Raw genomic sequence first — 16555 nt, 5'->3', positions numbered from 1 at the left:
CGTTTGGTAAAGATGGCGGCAGGTAGTTAGCAAACAAGCGGAGACAAGGAGGAACATTCTCACTACTGCAGAGACAAGTGGGAGCCTCACACACCATCAAGTGAGCTTCTTGATTCTATTTCAACTTTCGAAAAGTCGGAAGTCTTTAAAAAAAATGTAGTGATTAGTTAAGGAACGCGGAACAGTTTTTTTCGCGCCTCTAATGTTTTGTTTTCATCTTCTTAAGGTTGCTGCCTCTTAATGTTAGCAAGCGCTAACTTTAGCAGTTGGTAGCATAACGCTAGCCCACAAGAGGTGACTGGGCACATCATTAGGACGGGGTAAAACTGCTTTATTTGAAGACCTTTTTGAGCACAACATTGTTTTAGTCTGGCACTCGACTGGATATGTTAATTATTCAATATTAGTTATACGTCCCAAAGGCCGAGCTCTTTCACTGTGTTTTGGCGTGTTTGTTAAGTTTGACAACTATCGTTAATATTGCTTATGCCAACATAGTAAACGTTAACAGCCTAAGGTTAGATTGACTTACAATTGCCAGTACCGTTTGCAAACCGAAAGTAGAACACGTTTGATAGTTAGCTAGCTAATGTTAGCGGCTCAACCTTTTGGTTGACTTTAGAATATTGATTGTCTCCTTGGCTTGTGGTGGTAATTGTTAGGTAACATGACAGTTACTGACTTTCCTGTGAAGTATGATTTGTTATTGTTGGCTGTGTTCAATAATATTTAATATGTATGTCCACAGATTAATAGTCAGATGCATAGCTATGATGACTGTTTAAGTCGCATGTTTGTATCCTAGAGACCGGTCACGTTGGTAAACCAGGTGGCTAGGACAGCTAGCTAATGTCACTGTTGTGGTGGCGAAGTCACTTATACTTGAAGTTGATATTAGCCGTCATTGTGTGGCTTGTTTATGTCGCTCAAGGATAAGACAGAGTTTATTTTGTCTCGCTTCACTGTTGCTTTGTAAGTGATTTACCTAGCTAACAGTTCTTCTGCCCTTTTGACATCGCCCGTTGCGCTCACAGACATTTTGCATAGCTACCATAGTTGCATGAAACATTGCTAGCTATGTTAGCCCAGCTATCTATCTAGGCTGCTAACAAGCTGCGTCAGACCAGGAAGTTTCAAACACGTGCTCAGGTATATGGTATGTTTCGGCTTTGTGTGTGGCTCTTATATGTCACATAATTCCACAGTTGTGTTGATGTTGTGTTCGCAAAGATACCGGGCAACTTTATTGTAAACTCAAATTATGTCTGATTTGTTGTATTATTCATTAGCGACTAGGGTGCCCACTACGTTGCATCTTACATTACACTCATAACAAAATATACAAACAAACAAAACATAGCCTGGATCCGAAACAGACAAGCAAACCAGTATAACCTTAGCTTGATTGTTGACCGTTAACCAGCTTCAACTCGGCAAGCATTTCAAAACGAAACAGACCAGATGTGTAAGGGCGTACCGCGGGAGAAAGATGCATGGTTTCGAACACAGGACATGGTTGAATCTGTGGCTAAGAACAGCGAACAGTTAATTGAGTGTATCTGGTACTTTTCAACCTGTTTATTATGTCACACCATACTTTCAAACTTCGACGTGGCTTTTTACTTTAGTGTTGTCCATTGCTTCTATAGTTGTGCTTGTGAGTTCAGAAAAGGGTCCGTCCTTGTTCTTTTAGAGTTTTAGCATGTGAGCAGCATGGTGAAGGAGTGTGTTACACCAGGCGAGTGTGTGAATCACTTGTCCTTGTCCATGTGCTATGATTCTTGACAGGAGAAAAAAAAATCACTGTTGTGTGGTTGATGTTGATGCAGCGGCTGGTTCTTGTGTTTTCAGATGATGGATCCTGGACAGGATTTGCTTTTGGCGGCCTTGAGCGAAAGCGGAATCTGCCCAAATGACCTTTTTGACCTCGACCCACAGGACCCTGTGCCTCAACAGGTATGAAGTATGCAATGATAAGACAGCAATCCAAAGAAAAAAGCTGTGTGGTTTCATTTAATGGACTAGAAGCTTAGTTCTGCAATACAAATAATATTTGAACGTGGCAGGTTTGAGACCCTTGCTTGAATGCTGATCTTGTCATAATGCACATCAAGAATGACTTTCAAGGTTACATAGTGTAGACAATGCCCTTCATGTCATTTTAGCGCCAATGATCGAACAGGTGGTAGCTGACTGGTTTTGTATACACTTGCAGATCGAGGGATGTGTTTTTTGGAGGAATTTAAACATACCATTTTTGTTTTGTGTTTATCTGCAGTCAGTATCTGTCAGCGGGCTTGATGGAGTTAGTTTGGCAGCCGAGGCTGCTGGGATAGTCCGAACGGAGCCTGCTCAACACCCCACCCCCACAATCACAATCAGAGTAAGAGATGCATGGCTACATTAAGAACTGTATGGAACCATACAACCTTGGACAAAGGGCTTTGGCATACTAGTGGAATGCAGACTATTTGGTTCTGGAAGTGTCTTTTTAGCCAGAGACACACCAAACTGACATCAAAGAATTAGTGGTGAATTAAGCCGACTGTTGAGCGCCTGTGTCTGGGTCAAAAAGACGCACTTGAACACACTGCTAAGACTACACCCAATGGCCAGCTAGCACGTAGGTTCTGTGCCTGCGTGAGCGGAAATATCTCCAAACCATGAACAAGGCAGCTTTTGCTCACCATTTTCACACCACTTGCCACAGATGGTTTTTGTGGTATAGCTATATTTAGTTGAGACTATCTGATAAGAAGCTACAAATACCACTGGTGTTGTCAGTCCTTTGTCTTTTGGTTGTGGAAAAAGAAAGGTGAGGTGTAAAATAAGCTAAACTGGTGCAATCATTGATAGGCCTACTTCAGCAACAGACTCGAAGGGCTTTCCTATGTCAAGAGCTGGAGATAAATGAAACCTCCAGAATTTTTTACATTTTTGTATTGCTAAACCAATCAGTGATCTATCTCACTGACTGGCTCCGCCACCGACTCTAAATGCCCAATCGACCAAGAAGCTACCGACAGGGGTCCAACTAGTACCAACAAAGCTGGAGTGCTTGACTGCAAAAACTAGGACCGCAGACACTCACCAGTAGCCCGACATTAGCCGACCGTCGGCCAGCCTGTAGATACGTAGTATTTAAGTGAACAGTGCATAGCAATGGGAATGTTGCAGGCATTATTATAACTCTAATGAAATGGTGTAGTTTTTTTGTTGGTTATGGTTTATTTAATGACTATCTCAAATCTCCTCCACAGCAGAAGCCTCAGCCATCGACCACAACGTTCGTCTTAAACCAGCTCAACCAGCTGCCCTCGCTGGGCACCATCGTGGTCACTAAACCCGCCTCGGGCTCCACGGCTCGGCAGACCATCACAGTGACGAAGGTAGTGCATTCGAGGGGGATGGTCTCGGCCACGCATGCGCCCGTCTGCTCTGTGGTGCCTCCAAACCGGGAGCAGGTGAAGCTGAAGGACCTGCTGAAGCAGGGAGGCCTGAAGACCAGCAGCCTGGGGGAACTCATGAAGCTCAAACCGCCAACGGACATCGCCCCTCCGGTTGCCACAGCGACAGCTGCGAGCACAAGTGAGTAGGGTTGTTACTCTGTTATTGGTTTTGAGTTGCTGTTATGCTGGTATGTGTGTTTCCTCTCTCTGCTGACTAAAGCCCAGAGGTCTGTGAAGACTGTACAGGCTCAGATTAGAGAGAAGGCTAAGTATCCAGAATTCAACTCCTGCTTCTTCCTCTGATGAAATGCATGGTTGTGTGTTGTGTATGCAGTCTGCTTTAATGGCTCTGTTGGGCCCTTTTCTTCTCATTGTGGTCTTTCCTGAACAAAGTGGAAATTATTTCCCTCTTGCAGAAATAATTGTGGTCTCATCCAAGATGATGAATAGAGCAGGTATCAGTGGTTTCTTCCCCTAATGCACAGACAGGGTTCTGGTGGAGGGATGGTTTTCTTGTAATGTTTGTGTGGTGGCTGGTTTTTAGGTGTGCAGTTATTTTGTATGGTTTTGTTTAATTTGATGTCTGGTTTACATGGGCTCATTAAGTTCTTTCTGTTTCAGTGGAGTTAAACAACGGCGTGAAGAAAGAGGTGACCAGCAAAGACGTGGCCAGAATCTGGGTGAACGAGGACCTGAAAATGCGTAGCTTTTCTCCCACCAATGTAAGCTTCTTCCTTATACTAGCCACTTATTATACTCAGTACTGACAATTTTATTAATTCACTGCATTGAAGCTGCATTGAAGCTCATTGTGAAGCACTGAACATCAACCTCTATTCTTGTTCTCCTTAAGGGTGTTTATTGTATTGTACACTTTTTTTCTTTTCTTCTGTGTTGCTATGCAGATACCGCACATTAAAGATGAAGAGGAGCCAGAGGAGGAGGAAGAGGAGGAATTGGGCCATGCGGAGACTTATGCGGAATACATGCCGATGAAATGTGAGCGCAAGTGCTGTCAACACATTCATGTCATGCATTATACAGAGAGGGTTTTGGTTGTGAGTGGGCTTTTTAGCTGACATCCAGCTGACATCCAGCCCTCAGATGGGTGCTCAGCAGCCTGTCAAGAGTAAGTTTTGGAAAAAACAGCCAGCTCCTGCCAGAGCTGCTTTGGGGAAATAAATAAGAGCCTTATTTTACAATGGCTTCTAGAGCTAGAAAAGTAATGTGAATGGGAACACGCATGCACTCAGCAGTGTACAATGGCGTATCAGGAGCTCTTATATTCCTTCTTCCCACAGTGAAGACAGGCCTGCGGCACCCTGACCCGGTGGTGGAGACCAGCTCGCTGTCCAGCGTGAAACCTCCGGACGTGTGGTACCGCCTGATTGTCCCTGAGGAGACCATTGACCGCGGCTGGCTCTCCGCTCTGCAACTGGAGGCCATTACATATGCCAGCCAGGTGAGGCAGTAATGTCAGACTGCCCTGCTGTTCTCACCCGGAGAAGTTTACAGGCACAAATGAACACGTTGTCATGTAAATGCCTATCCTACATGTATTACAGCAGTAGTGGCGAGGCCAAAACATCGTAAATGATCACTCTGTATAATAACTGACAGAGGTGAAAATGAAGATCTCTCTGTTGTAGATCGTGTTAGAACCTTTTAAGTAGAACGTCTTGCCTTCTAGCAGAGCCAGCTGTCTAATCTAATGTAAAACTGATGAATGTGTAATTCATATGTGTTTTGGGATCTGCCTTTCACAGCAACACGAGACATTCCTTCCCAACCAAGACAGAGCAGCCTATCTGATAGGGGATGGGGCTGGAGTTGGGAAAGGGAGAACCATTGCTGGGATCATTTACGAGAACTACCTGCTGGGGAGGAAACGCTCCCTCTGGTCAGTACTCTCTCCATCTTTGTTGTCTTTCCTTCACTTTGGTACTATTACTCCTGGGGATTTAGGTTTATTAACAGAGCCTTGTCTGTGCCCTCATCTTGAACATTTTCTCCTTTAGGTTCAGCGTCTCCAATGACCTGAAGTACGACGCAGAGAGAGATCTGAGGGATATCGGCGCCAAGAACATCTCAGTCCACTCGCTGAACAAGGTGAACGGAGTAGCCACGAGAATCTTAGAATCTTAGCACTTCACCCACCTCCGCTGATGACTCATGTTGCAACCCACTCATCACGGTTCCGTCTCGCTCTCACTCTTCCTCTCTCCTGCACTCTCACTCCTACACATGCCAACACGGCCCGGTTCCGTCTTATATATTTTGTCCATTTTCTTTTCCAGTTTAAATACGGGAAGATTTCCTCAAAACACAACGGCAGTGTGAAGAAAGGTGTGATTTTTGCCACGTACTCTTCCCTCATCGGAGAGAGCCAGTCAGGTGGGAAATACAAGACCAGGTTTAAGCAGCTGCTACATTGGTGTGGTGATGACTTCGACGGATGTGTATCCTTATCAGTAAAAAAACCTTGGATGCAGTTGAGTAACACCATTTCGGCAGCCAAAGAATGTTCCGTAACTTTCTTTTTACTCAACCCCCTCAGTAAAATTTCTTCCAAGATTTCCCTTGAACAGTCAGTACTGTTAAACATGCCCTACTACTGCACTTTAGCAGCATTGTGAAGCTTTGCCTAAAAACAGAGTTCTGCAAAGACATTTGCAATTAGTCTGTCATTTAAGTTTAACATAAAGTTATACTATAGTTATACATCAGTTTTGTAGGTTCATAAAAGATTTGTGCTGTTTGCGTCAGCCATGAACAGGGTTGCCACAGTCATGGAAATCCTGGAAAAGTCATGGAATTCAGCAAATTCATTGATTGTTTTGGAAAAGTGATTTTGTTTTTGTAGGTCTAATGAAATTAATTCTGTTTTTGTAGTCTTCCATGGATAATGTTGTATTGTGTGGAATTCTGCAATGTGATTCAGTTGAATTGACAGTTTAGTCATCTTCATTAGTCTAATGAAAATGTTTTTTTTTCATTCAATATTTTAAGTCCAATCTGTGCTGTAAAGTATTCAATTTTGTGTACTTGTTGGTGGTGAAAGGTCATGGAAATTATTTTGAAGGTCTTTTGAAAAGTCATGGATAAGTTTTAAAAAATGAAAATGGGTGGGAACTCTGTATAAATTAGTTTACTGACCTAGAAATTTCATCCTGTTTTTACTTTTTTTGTTTCTGGTTGGTACTAGATAAGTAATGAGTCCTAGGATGAGTGAAACGTATAGGCCCTGTGTAGACGGTTATCATAGAGTAGCATGTGATTCTTTCCCTTGACTGGCCTGTCAGATTGTATTTGATGAATGCCACAAAGCCAAAAATGTTTGCCCCATTGGGTCTTCAAAACCCACAAAGACCGGTTTGGCTGTGCTGGAGCTTCAGAACAAATTACCCAAAGCCCGGGTGGTGTATGCTAGTGCCACAGGTAGGTAGACGCAGACATGTTCTCACACATACAAACTCACACAAACACACCCTAATAAATGTGGGTGCACTCGTATGGATTAAGAACTACAAATGAGTTAACTGTGTTGGTGCATTCAATAATTGGTTATCTGCATTCTAGGTGCGTCTGAACCGCGGAACATGGCCTACATGAACCGACTTGGCATCTGGGGTGAAGGAACGCCCTTTAAGGAGTTCACCAACTTCATTCAAGCAGTGGAGAGGAGGTTTGTATTTCTTATTCTGAAGAAACCGCTTTAGGCTACTCTAGTGAATATAGTGTGTGTGTGTCAAGGAAAGCAGCAGTAATTCTGTCTTACCTGAATGGTGTGTTCTATTTCTGTCTTAAGTTCGGCCTACTGCTTGATGTGACTGCCTTGATGTGACTGGTGGAAGTGCTCATAATTGCTTGTCATTGTTTATGTGTTTTATATCATTTTAATTTATTGGTTTTTAAATCATTCAATCCTCAGAGGTGTTGGTGCCATGGAGATTGTTGCCATGGATATGAAGTTGAGAGGAATGTACATTGCCCGGCAGCTGAGCTTTCAGGGTGTGACGTTTAAGATTGAAGAAGTCCCTTTATCCAATGACTACATCAAGATGTACAACAAGGCAGTACGACTGGTATGCATAGGTGTTGTTAATTAACAGAGGAATGACCTTTAGTATATCCTATATCTGAACTCCTCTACAAAGAGCAGAGGTCATGTCATGGTTGTATCCTGTGTGCTCCCTTTGCTGCACAAGGTTGCTGAGGGATAACAGTGCCTGTTCGTTAGCCCCCTGCTATAGCAGGTCATCTCTGTTGTTTTATTCTGGTTTATTCAGACCCTTCTTGAACATCTTGTCAGGAAGGCTTTTGTGTTTGAGCTGTTGAAAAAAAAAAATGAACTATGAAGTAGTGGGTATATGGGTATGTATTCTGGATGCAGCCCTGTTAGTTGGAGAAGGCAACCCATTTTTCCCACCACTGTACTTACCCAAGTGTTCCCCTGTGCCTCTCAGTGGGTGAGCGCCCGGGAGAAGTTCCAGCAGGCTGCCAACCTCATGGACGCCGAGCAGCGCATGAAGAAGTCCATGTGGGGCCAGTTCTGGTCGGCACACCAGCGCTTCTTCAAGTACCTGTGCATCGCCTCAAAAGTGCGCCGAGTCGTGCAGCTGGCCCGTGACGAGGTCAAGAATGGAAAGGTGAGGGTCCTGTTGAAGGCAGGTTAAGGTGCAAATAAAAAGGTGTTATGTTGGTCTAAACTTCATGATATTAGACAAGTGACTCAACGTTTCCAATCTTGTTAACTTATTTTCAAATTTTTTTAAAGCATTTTTTAAGCATTTGTGACCGTCTAATAAAACCACATTGATTGCCTAAACACATCATTTGTGTAAACCTCCCTCATACTTTGGGGCGGGTAGGAAGGCGTGTGCGTGAGACAGACCGGTGGTTAATATTTCTCCCTCCCTCTGCTTCTCCAGTGTGTGGTGATCGGTCTTCAGTCGACAGGAGAGGCCCGAACACTGGAGGCTTTGGAGGAGGGAGGAGGAGAGCTCAACGACTTTGTGTCCACTGCTAAGTGAGTGCTACCACAGGCTCTCAAACTTTAAGTCCTATAGTCCATGCTCTTTCTCGATATAACATAGTTGGCTGTACAGGTACAGACCAAACACCTCATAGCAAAACCTATTGGAAATTCTCGAGAGGGAAACATTTGGATATGATGCAGCATTCCATGACAAAGGAGAACCATGTGTCAATTTCTAGGCTCAATATGCATAATTAATGTGTCTCTGGAAAGAGATTAATGAATCAACAAAGGTTTATGTATGGACAAAGGAAATGAAAGGGACTGCATTTAGAAAAACACTCTAGGTCCATTACAGAGAGCTACAGTGTGAATTCTGTATGAGACCTGTCCATTCATCATCTCGTGTGATTCCTGGCAGGGGTGTGTTCCAGTCTCTAGTGGAGAAGCACTTTCCTGCCCCGGACAGACAGAAGCTCTTTAGCCTGCTGGGTATTGATCTGCCCTCCAAGAAACCCCCGCCAGCCATCAACAACAATGCCCAGGACCAGAAGGGCACCAAGAGAAAAGGTTTGTGTCACGGTGTTGTGCTAGTCTCTTTGTTGTCGTTTCTTGGTACCCTGCCAAGCAAACCCTGTGAGGATGGTTTAAACGTAGGTGATAAGGTGTCCTTGGATACCGCCATGACGCAAGCCATCGAAGATTTTATCCGCTTGGATAGTTACCTCGGCGGGAAGAAAGATGATTTAGTCGGTTTCTGCTTTGAGTTTGTGTGAAATGCAGTGAGTTACGTTGCGCTGAAGGACACAGACGTGCTATACTTCAACCGATGTGCTGCAAGTCTGCTGGTTGACTGTGTTGGGTTTACCATGGATACCCTGAGAATGTATTGGTTTTAGATAATGTATGAGTTAGGGGATTGATACTTATTGATGTAGTGTTAGTGATTTGTTAACCGGAGCATGGGCTGTATTGACACTATGTGCATACAGATGGTTATCTTATTAGCTCTGGGTGCTCTGACCTGTGCAGTGGCTGATGGGAGATTTTTCCTGTTCTCCCTCACAGGTCAGGAGGTCAAGAAGGAGACGAAGAGAAAGCGGCGGTCGGGAGGGCTGTCAGGAAGCAGCAGCTCAGAGGAGAGCCAATCAGACGCGTCTGACCAGGACGCAGAGAGCAACGACAGCTTCAAGTCGGTCAGCTCTGGGGAGGAGGACGACTTCAACCCCTTTAGGGACGAGTCCAGTCAGGATGAGGAGGATGGTGAGCGATTACAAGCGTCTAGAATGGTTGTGACAGTGGGGCTGAGAAATAGCCATGTCTTTTCTCTGAAACTTAATTTGTCTCCCCAGATCCTTGGCTCATCCGGAAGGACTCCAAGAAAAGCAAGGAGAAGAAGGGCAAGAAGAGAAGGAAGAGCATCGACCCCGACTCCATTCAAAGTGCCTTGCTGGCGTCTGGGCTGGGCTCCACCAGGCTGACCTTCACAACACCCGTCGCCAAAGTGCCCGCAGTCGCCGCCCCAGCAGGTGGGTTGATCCTCCTCTACATCAGAATCACAACACGTAGCGTCTCGTCACACTTAGACAGACTGTTTCAGGTTCCTCAGCTTTTTAGGTAGAGCTACTAAAACATAACAAACATGGATAAATGTTAAAACAAAAGAAAAGAAACACGGAATACACAGGAGAATGAATACATACTAGACAATGTAGGGTATGTAATGAGCCGGGTGAAGGGAACATTGGATGGGCCAAGGATGTGAAGAAGAAATGCTAGACAGCTGCAGTCATTAGATACTACATTCACAGATTACTGGATGTGTGTGTATATATTTGAGAAGATGTTATTAAAGCTCATGGTCATAACTGGCTGCCTGTCTCTTTGATCAGCTAAAACGGAGAGTGATGGCTGTGTGACCAGCCAGGATGCAGTGGAGGATGCCCAGCAGATGAAGCGCCACCTGCTTGATGACTTGGAGAAGCTAGCCGAGTCGCTGCCCCCCAACACGCTTGACGAGCTAATCGACGAGCTTGGGGGCCCTGAGAATGTTGCTGAGGTCCGTGGGACTTACGAATGCACGCTAACACAAGAACAGACTTTCAGCAATTTGGTTTGCTGTAGTGTGCACAATGACCGCAGTTGTATCTTAAAATACAATGAACCTTAAATATTTAGCGGTCTAGGCAGAGTTGTTCAGTCTCCTTTCAGGATTGTTTGTAAGTTGCTTTGTCTGGTCCATTGTAGATGACGGGACGTAAAGGCAGGGTGGTCAGTAATGACGACGGCAGCATCTCCTACGAGTCGCGCTCCGAGCTGGATGTTCCCGTGGAGATCCTGAACCTGACAGAGAAGCAGCGCTTCATGGATGGAGAAAAGGTAAGCGGCGGACTTTTAGCATCATGGCCTTGATCTGATGTTGTGTGATTGTAATGTCTGCCTGGTTTATGCTCTTAGGAATTGCAGTCAGCTATTGTAGAACATTGAAGGGATGGATTTAAAAACAAAAAAGCAAAGTTGAGCAAAACTTTGGAAAAAGAGATTTGTAGGATAGTCATATAATGACCCATGACAGAATCATCAGACTAATATCAAGTGCACAGTAAGGACAAAATATTACAGTATTCATCTGAAGTGATCCATCCCCACAACCATCAAATCCCGGCTTATCAATAAAACCTGATTCTGATCTTTGCAGAATATTGCCATCATCTCGGAGGCGGCCAGCTCTGGGATCTCTCTGCAGGCTGACCGCAGGGTGAAGAACCAGAGGAGGAGAGTGCACATGACCCTGGAGCTGCCCTGGAGCGCAGACCGGGCCATCCAGCAGTTCGGTAAGTTGGGACCTCCATTTACTTTTTACTTACTGTCTACAAAAACTAACCTCTGTGTTGGATTTGTAGTAATGTCAGTCTGCTTTGTCTAAAGTGTGGGTATTTTAATAACAGGTGTGTCTGTGTCTCTTTCTTTCTTTCTTTATCTCTCTTCTGCTCTTAGGCCGAACACACAGATCCAATCAGGTCACAGCGCCAGAGTATGTGTTCCTCATCTCTGAGCTGGCAGGAGAACAGCGATTCGCCTCGATTGTTGCCAAAAGACTGGAAAGCTTGGTGAGTCCTGACTAGTAAGTCTACTCACTGCTTATTAGAAGAGCAGTGTAGGATCACATGACATCATTCATAAGCATAAGATTGTGGATGGACATTGTGGATAGCAAGACATATAGCCTGCCATTGTATATACACATGCTTTCAGCAAATTCATTCTGCATTGTACAAACCTCTTTGTGTCTTTTTGTTGAGCAGGGTGCTCTGACACATGGGGACAGAAGAGCAACAGAGACCCGAGACTTGAGCCGGTTCAACTTTGACAACAAAGTAAGATGGACGTCTGATTGTAGCACATTTGGAGGAAGTCCTCCACCGTTCTTGTTCTGACCTCTCTGTCCTCCACAGTATGGAAGAAACGCGCTGGAAATCGTCATGAAGTCCATCGTCAACTTGGACTCTCCCCTGGTCTCCCCTCCTTCAGAGTATGAAGGGGATTTCTTTAAAGGTACCGAAAGCAGAAGTGCTTGATCGCATTAACAAGCTTTTACATGCTTATGTGTTTAGTACAAAGTAAATAAGTGATTATGTAACATTCCTCACTTCTGCAGACATCCGCAATGGCTTAATAGGCGTGGGACTGATCAACATCGAGGATCGGTCCCGAATCCTGACGTTGGACAAAGGTTAGATGTGTTTGCATGTAGTGAATAAACATATAGGCTTAATAAATAAACTGCTTCAGTTGCCATGGTGATAACTGTTTCACAGACATTACTGGATAACTGAATCCAGCATTGTCTAGTGGCCTGATTTACCTTTTTTAGGTTTGTCATACTGGTAGTCTGTGTCCTGTGACTTTGGTTATTAATATTTATTTTGAATACAAAAAAAGCTCATTAGTTGTATAGAGTGGGTAGCAATAGTTTTCTTTAGGTTTTTCAAAACAATATGCTGCTAAAAATATCATATGTCTTTTATGCAGTGATGGTGTGTCTTTCTGTGTCTACAGATTATAACAACATTGGGAAGTTCCTTAACCGGATTCTTGGTATGGCGGTCCAACAGCAGAATTCTCTCTTCCAGTACTTCGCTGACACACTAACTGCTGTCATCTCCAATGCCAAGAAAAATGGACGTTATGACATGGGAATTCTGGGTAAGCTGGTCAGCCTATTTGCTCCTCTGTGCGCTAGTGCATCTCTGCTCTCAGGAGAATCAGCCGTGTTCAGTGTTTTGGTTCTTCCCTATAGATTTGGGCTCAGGGGATGAGGTAGTGAGGAAGGTTAACATGAAGAAGTTCCTGACCCCTGGATACTCAACCTCAGGACATGTGGAGTTGTACACTGTGAGTAAAACCATTGAAACGTCTCCTCTGTGTATACTTTTGTCAGAATTGAGATGAATGACAGCTAGCCATTGGTGTTGGTCTGTGCTTTAAGGAGCAGAAATACAGCCTCAGCATTTGGCCTTCTGGTGCAAAAGCACAAATCTGCTTTGTTTAAATGTAATCTAGTGGCTTTAGGTAAGCAGAACTTTAAAAACAGCGACAATTTGAAAACTAACAAGAGGTCAACAGCTCATCTCCAAAGGATGACCCGTTAAGATTTTCTGTGGATTATGTGGTCATTGATGCCTTCTCGGAGTTTTTGCATTACTTCACAGCTGTCTTTACTTCAGGCCCCTTCTACTAATGCCCCAAATGCTTTTTGTTAAAACAAAAAAAAAAGGTCTCTGAAAAACCTCATGATTGTGGGTGTTATGTTGGAGATATTGGTGGGTGTTTGTCTGGCTGCTGATATTCTCTGGTTTGTACAGGTGAGCGTAGAGAGAGGGATGTCATGGGAAGATGCCACCCATATTTGGGCAGAACACAATGGCCCTGATGATGGCTTCTATGTGCAGGTAAGAAAATGTTTCTGATCATTTTTTTGAAGAGTAAGACTGCTGGTGGTCTTGGCCAAAACAAAATCACTACATAAACATGCTGCACAACTATTTTAATGTTGTTGTTTTTTTTAACCAAAGAACGAAGATTTAAATTGGACACATTTAACCTGGTTTCACTCCTGATTTTACCCCACTGGTTTACAGGTGAGGAACAATAAGAAAACTGCCCTTCTGGTCACGGAGGTCAACAGCAAGAAAAAGCTCTTCCTAGTCTACAGGCCGAACACAGGGAAGCAACTTAAACAAGAGACGTACGCCGATATCCGGAAAAAGTGTAAAAAGGTAAACGTTGCCCCAGACCTAGATAAAAAACTAAAAAATGGTTGCTGTCATTTAATAAAAGCACGATTGACAAATGAAATAAAATGAACTGAGTGAAGCTTTTGTTAAGGTCTTGTGTTCTGTGAAGTTAATGAGGTTTTAATACCATCTGATTTTGACCAGGTCCTGTCAGATGATGCCAAGCAACACTGGATAGATCAGTACAACTCCTCAGCAGAGATCTGTGCTCATGCTTTCTGGTATGTAACGTTCACACCTCGATCCCAGAAACACAAGTAAAATGCAGACTTGCCTATTCATACAGTGATGCCTTGATCTCTTAGTAAACCCTTTTGTAGTGACTGAAACAAATACTCTCCCCACATAAAAGATGTGGATGATGTTGCCCAACTGGTAAAGCAAGCTTCAAGGCTTGGATAAAGGAAATCCCCTTGGCTGTGATATGGCTGCCATTTAGGAAGAGAATGGATTGTTGATGTCATTAACGTTGACTATTAAAGCGTTTAAAATGCGGAGAAGAATCCAATTGGGGTTGTGCCAGGATATCCCAACTCGTAGAATGCCTATTGTTCAATCATAAATTAATAAATGGTTCGACCTGTATCTTACGATTGTATAATTTACTGTGGAGTATGCATTCCGATGGAACAGCCACCTTCCCTGAGCTGTTGGTCATTAGGAGCAAAATGATCAGGACTGTGTTTCCCAAAAGCGTTGATGAGCAACCACTGTGGTAACCGTGGCGAAAGTGTTCAAAACGATAGTCTCTCCATCATCTAACTACGGTAGTTGTTCAATGACTCTTTCAGAAAACGCACCTGATAAGTAGACGTATATAGGAGCAGTCCTGGGCCAGAGGCACATCAGGTCTCCAGGTGGTGATTATGAAGGGCTTAGCCCATGGGATCTGTGATGTGGAGAATGCGTTGTGACCCGCTTCTGCTGTCTGCGTTTCAGGCGCGGAAACTGTAGGAAGGCATCGGCGGGGATGCAGTGTGAGATCGGGCTGCGCTGCAGGACCTACTACGTCCTGTGCGGCTCCGTGCTCAGCGTCTGGACCAAAGTAGAGGGAGTGCTGGCCTCCGTCAGTGGAACCAACGTCAAAATGCAGATTGTTCGTTTGAGAACAGAGGACGGGCACAGAATCGTTGGTAAGTTTGCATTTGTTACTCTTGTGACTTCAATTTGTGCAAATTACATCCGCTGAGGCACTGTCTGAATCTTTTTTTTTTGTGTTCTCTCTTTCTTTCTCAGGCTTGTTAATCCCAGCCAACTGTGTGTCCCCTCTGACCAACCTCTTGTCGTCGTCGGACCAGTCGCAGCAGCTGGCCGTCCAGCAACAGCAGATGTGGCAGCAGCTGCACCCTCAGAGCCTCAGCCACTCTGCAAACACATAGCCCCCACCCAACCCCACCTCACTCTCCTTTCTCCTGCAGCCGGCAGGCACCGGACTTTTACCTTCCTCCCCACCCTTGAACTTTCCCCTCTGGCCCTAGCCGACTTCTCGTATCGTCGCGGCTGCTGCCGCTGCAGGAGGGCTTTGTCTCAGTCAGACAAGAGACTTCAGGGTTCTGTTGAGTCTAGGTTCCGAGTGGACTGAGCGGGACTAGGTTCCCAACCTGTTCCGCCAAGGGCAACGAGAGAGGCTGCAAAGAGTGCTGCCAAGCCTGGGGTGGTGTTAACCCCCGCCCACGCTGCCTCCTCCTCCTTTGACTTTTGAACATGTGACCTCTGTAGCAGGACGTGGCACCTCCGCTGGCCCGATAGCCTGCTCCACTGCACCCTCAAGACACTGACAGCTTCACACTCAGGGGATTCACTACATGAACATCATCTCTCTTTCCTGAATACGCAAAAGTTTGGCATCAGAGGTGCCCAAAGCACGCATGCACACCCACACAAACAGCCTGCCCCCACCGAACCCCCCTCTCAACATATTTTACTTCGCTCTTTTTTGTTCCCCATCAGCATGCTCCTGGAGAAAAGAGCGGTGGGGCAGTTGGAGCTTCTTCATCGTGGGAAGTGGAAAACTGTGACTGCATGGCAAGAACTCCTTAGTTTTCAGTTTTCCAAGTCGAGGGCTGAATGAGTTTGATGTGATTGTGTTGTGGGTGCGAGCCAGGAAGGAAAGCACGCACGAGTCCCTGTTCAAACTGGAACCTCTTCAACGCAGGGCTCGGATGCTGCAGCAAAGCACCTCCGACAAGCGTCGATGCGAGCCGGTGTTTTGTGTGCCAAGGGAACTTAAGCGCGAGCTCCTGTTTTCTTTCTCTCTAATTTTCCTTTCCTCCATTTCAGAGAGCTGTATATGTGGACCGGGTAGGGCTCATCTAGGTTGCTTTATTTTTTGCTATACCAATGTGTATAGGTGCATATCTTACAAAATGTTCAATAAAACAAAAAAAAAACCAACATGTTTTGCTTAAAATGTTAGATGTTAAACACTTGAAGGACAATGTCATTTCATCCTTGCACGAGTTGCACTACTGACTGATTTGATGTACAAAGACTAATAGAATAAACCGTGCAAGATTTCTACCTCTTGCATAAGACCAATAAAACTCCTTGTGAACAAACACTTGATTGAATTGATTTCCCTTGTCTCGTTTACTCTCCTCATTCAATGAGCTTGTGGTTAAACTGAGCGTATTCGGTTAAATATCAATAAAATTGCAGCTTAACTAAGATGCACATCCAGCAGTACCACTGAAGGATAACCATAATCAGAGGGTCTCCACTACAGCACTCTTCAGGGATGGACCTTACTGTTACAACTGGCCCAGATGGATTACATAGCCAAATGTGGTAGATGTAGGAGGAAATCAAGTTATGTACGCCTATAGTTCATG

The 16555-nt window shown here is 44.6% G+C and overlaps 1 protein-coding gene across 2 annotated transcripts; it reads left to right on the top strand.

Annotated features, from left to right (window-relative positions):
- Window positions 1–21: 21 nt before the first annotated feature.
- sbno1 (strawberry notch homolog 1) lies at window positions 22–16262 on the top strand. 2 transcript variants are annotated; one of them, XM_080847765.1, is made up of 32 exons: window positions 22–100; window positions 1852–1956; window positions 2279–2383; window positions 3264–3588; window positions 4071–4171; window positions 4355–4448; window positions 4751–4911; window positions 5216–5349; window positions 5468–5558; window positions 5747–5908; window positions 6752–6887; window positions 7029–7134; window positions 7381–7534; window positions 7916–8098; window positions 8381–8478; window positions 8849–8997; window positions 9496–9690; window positions 9780–9956; window positions 10320–10486; window positions 10675–10806; window positions 11126–11261; window positions 11425–11537; window positions 11733–11804; window positions 11883–11982; window positions 12086–12160; window positions 12487–12633; window positions 12728–12822; window positions 13293–13379; window positions 13569–13706; window positions 13869–13945; window positions 14664–14857; window positions 14961–16262. In XM_080847765.1, the coding sequence occupies exons 2-32, from the start codon at window positions 1852–1854 to the stop codon at window positions 15101–15103; spliced, it is 4152 nt and encodes a 1383-aa protein (XP_080703891.1). In that variant the 5' UTR covers window positions 22–100; the 3' UTR covers window positions 15104–16262. The 2 variants fall into 2 exon arrangements, with proteins under 2 accessions (XP_080703891.1, XP_080703890.1); XM_080847764.1 differs by having other exon boundaries at window positions 3261–3588.
- Window positions 16263–16555: the final 293 nt, after the last annotated feature.

Source organism: Sprattus sprattus (assembly GCF_963457725.1).
Source record: "Sprattus sprattus genome assembly, chromosome: 11".
Taxonomy (NCBI): domain Eukaryota; kingdom Metazoa; phylum Chordata; class Actinopteri; order Clupeiformes; family Clupeidae; genus Sprattus; species Sprattus sprattus.
This window is presented reverse-complemented; position numbering and strand designations above follow the sequence as displayed.

Bases quoted from the DNA above. Each gene is read 5' to 3' on its own strand.
- sbno1 (XM_080847764.1), top strand. From the start codon at position 1,852: ATGATGGATCCTGGACAGGATTTGCTTTTGGCGGCCTTGAGCGAAAGC. The intron at 13,707-13,868 runs GTAAACGTTGCC...GATTTTGACCAG, and splicing joins TCCGGAAAAAGTGTAAAAAG to GTCCTGTCAGATGATGCCAA. The intron at 13,946-14,663 runs GTATGTAACGTT...TCTGCGTTTCAG, and splicing joins ATCTGTGCTCATGCTTTCTG to GCGCGGAAACTGTAGGAAGG.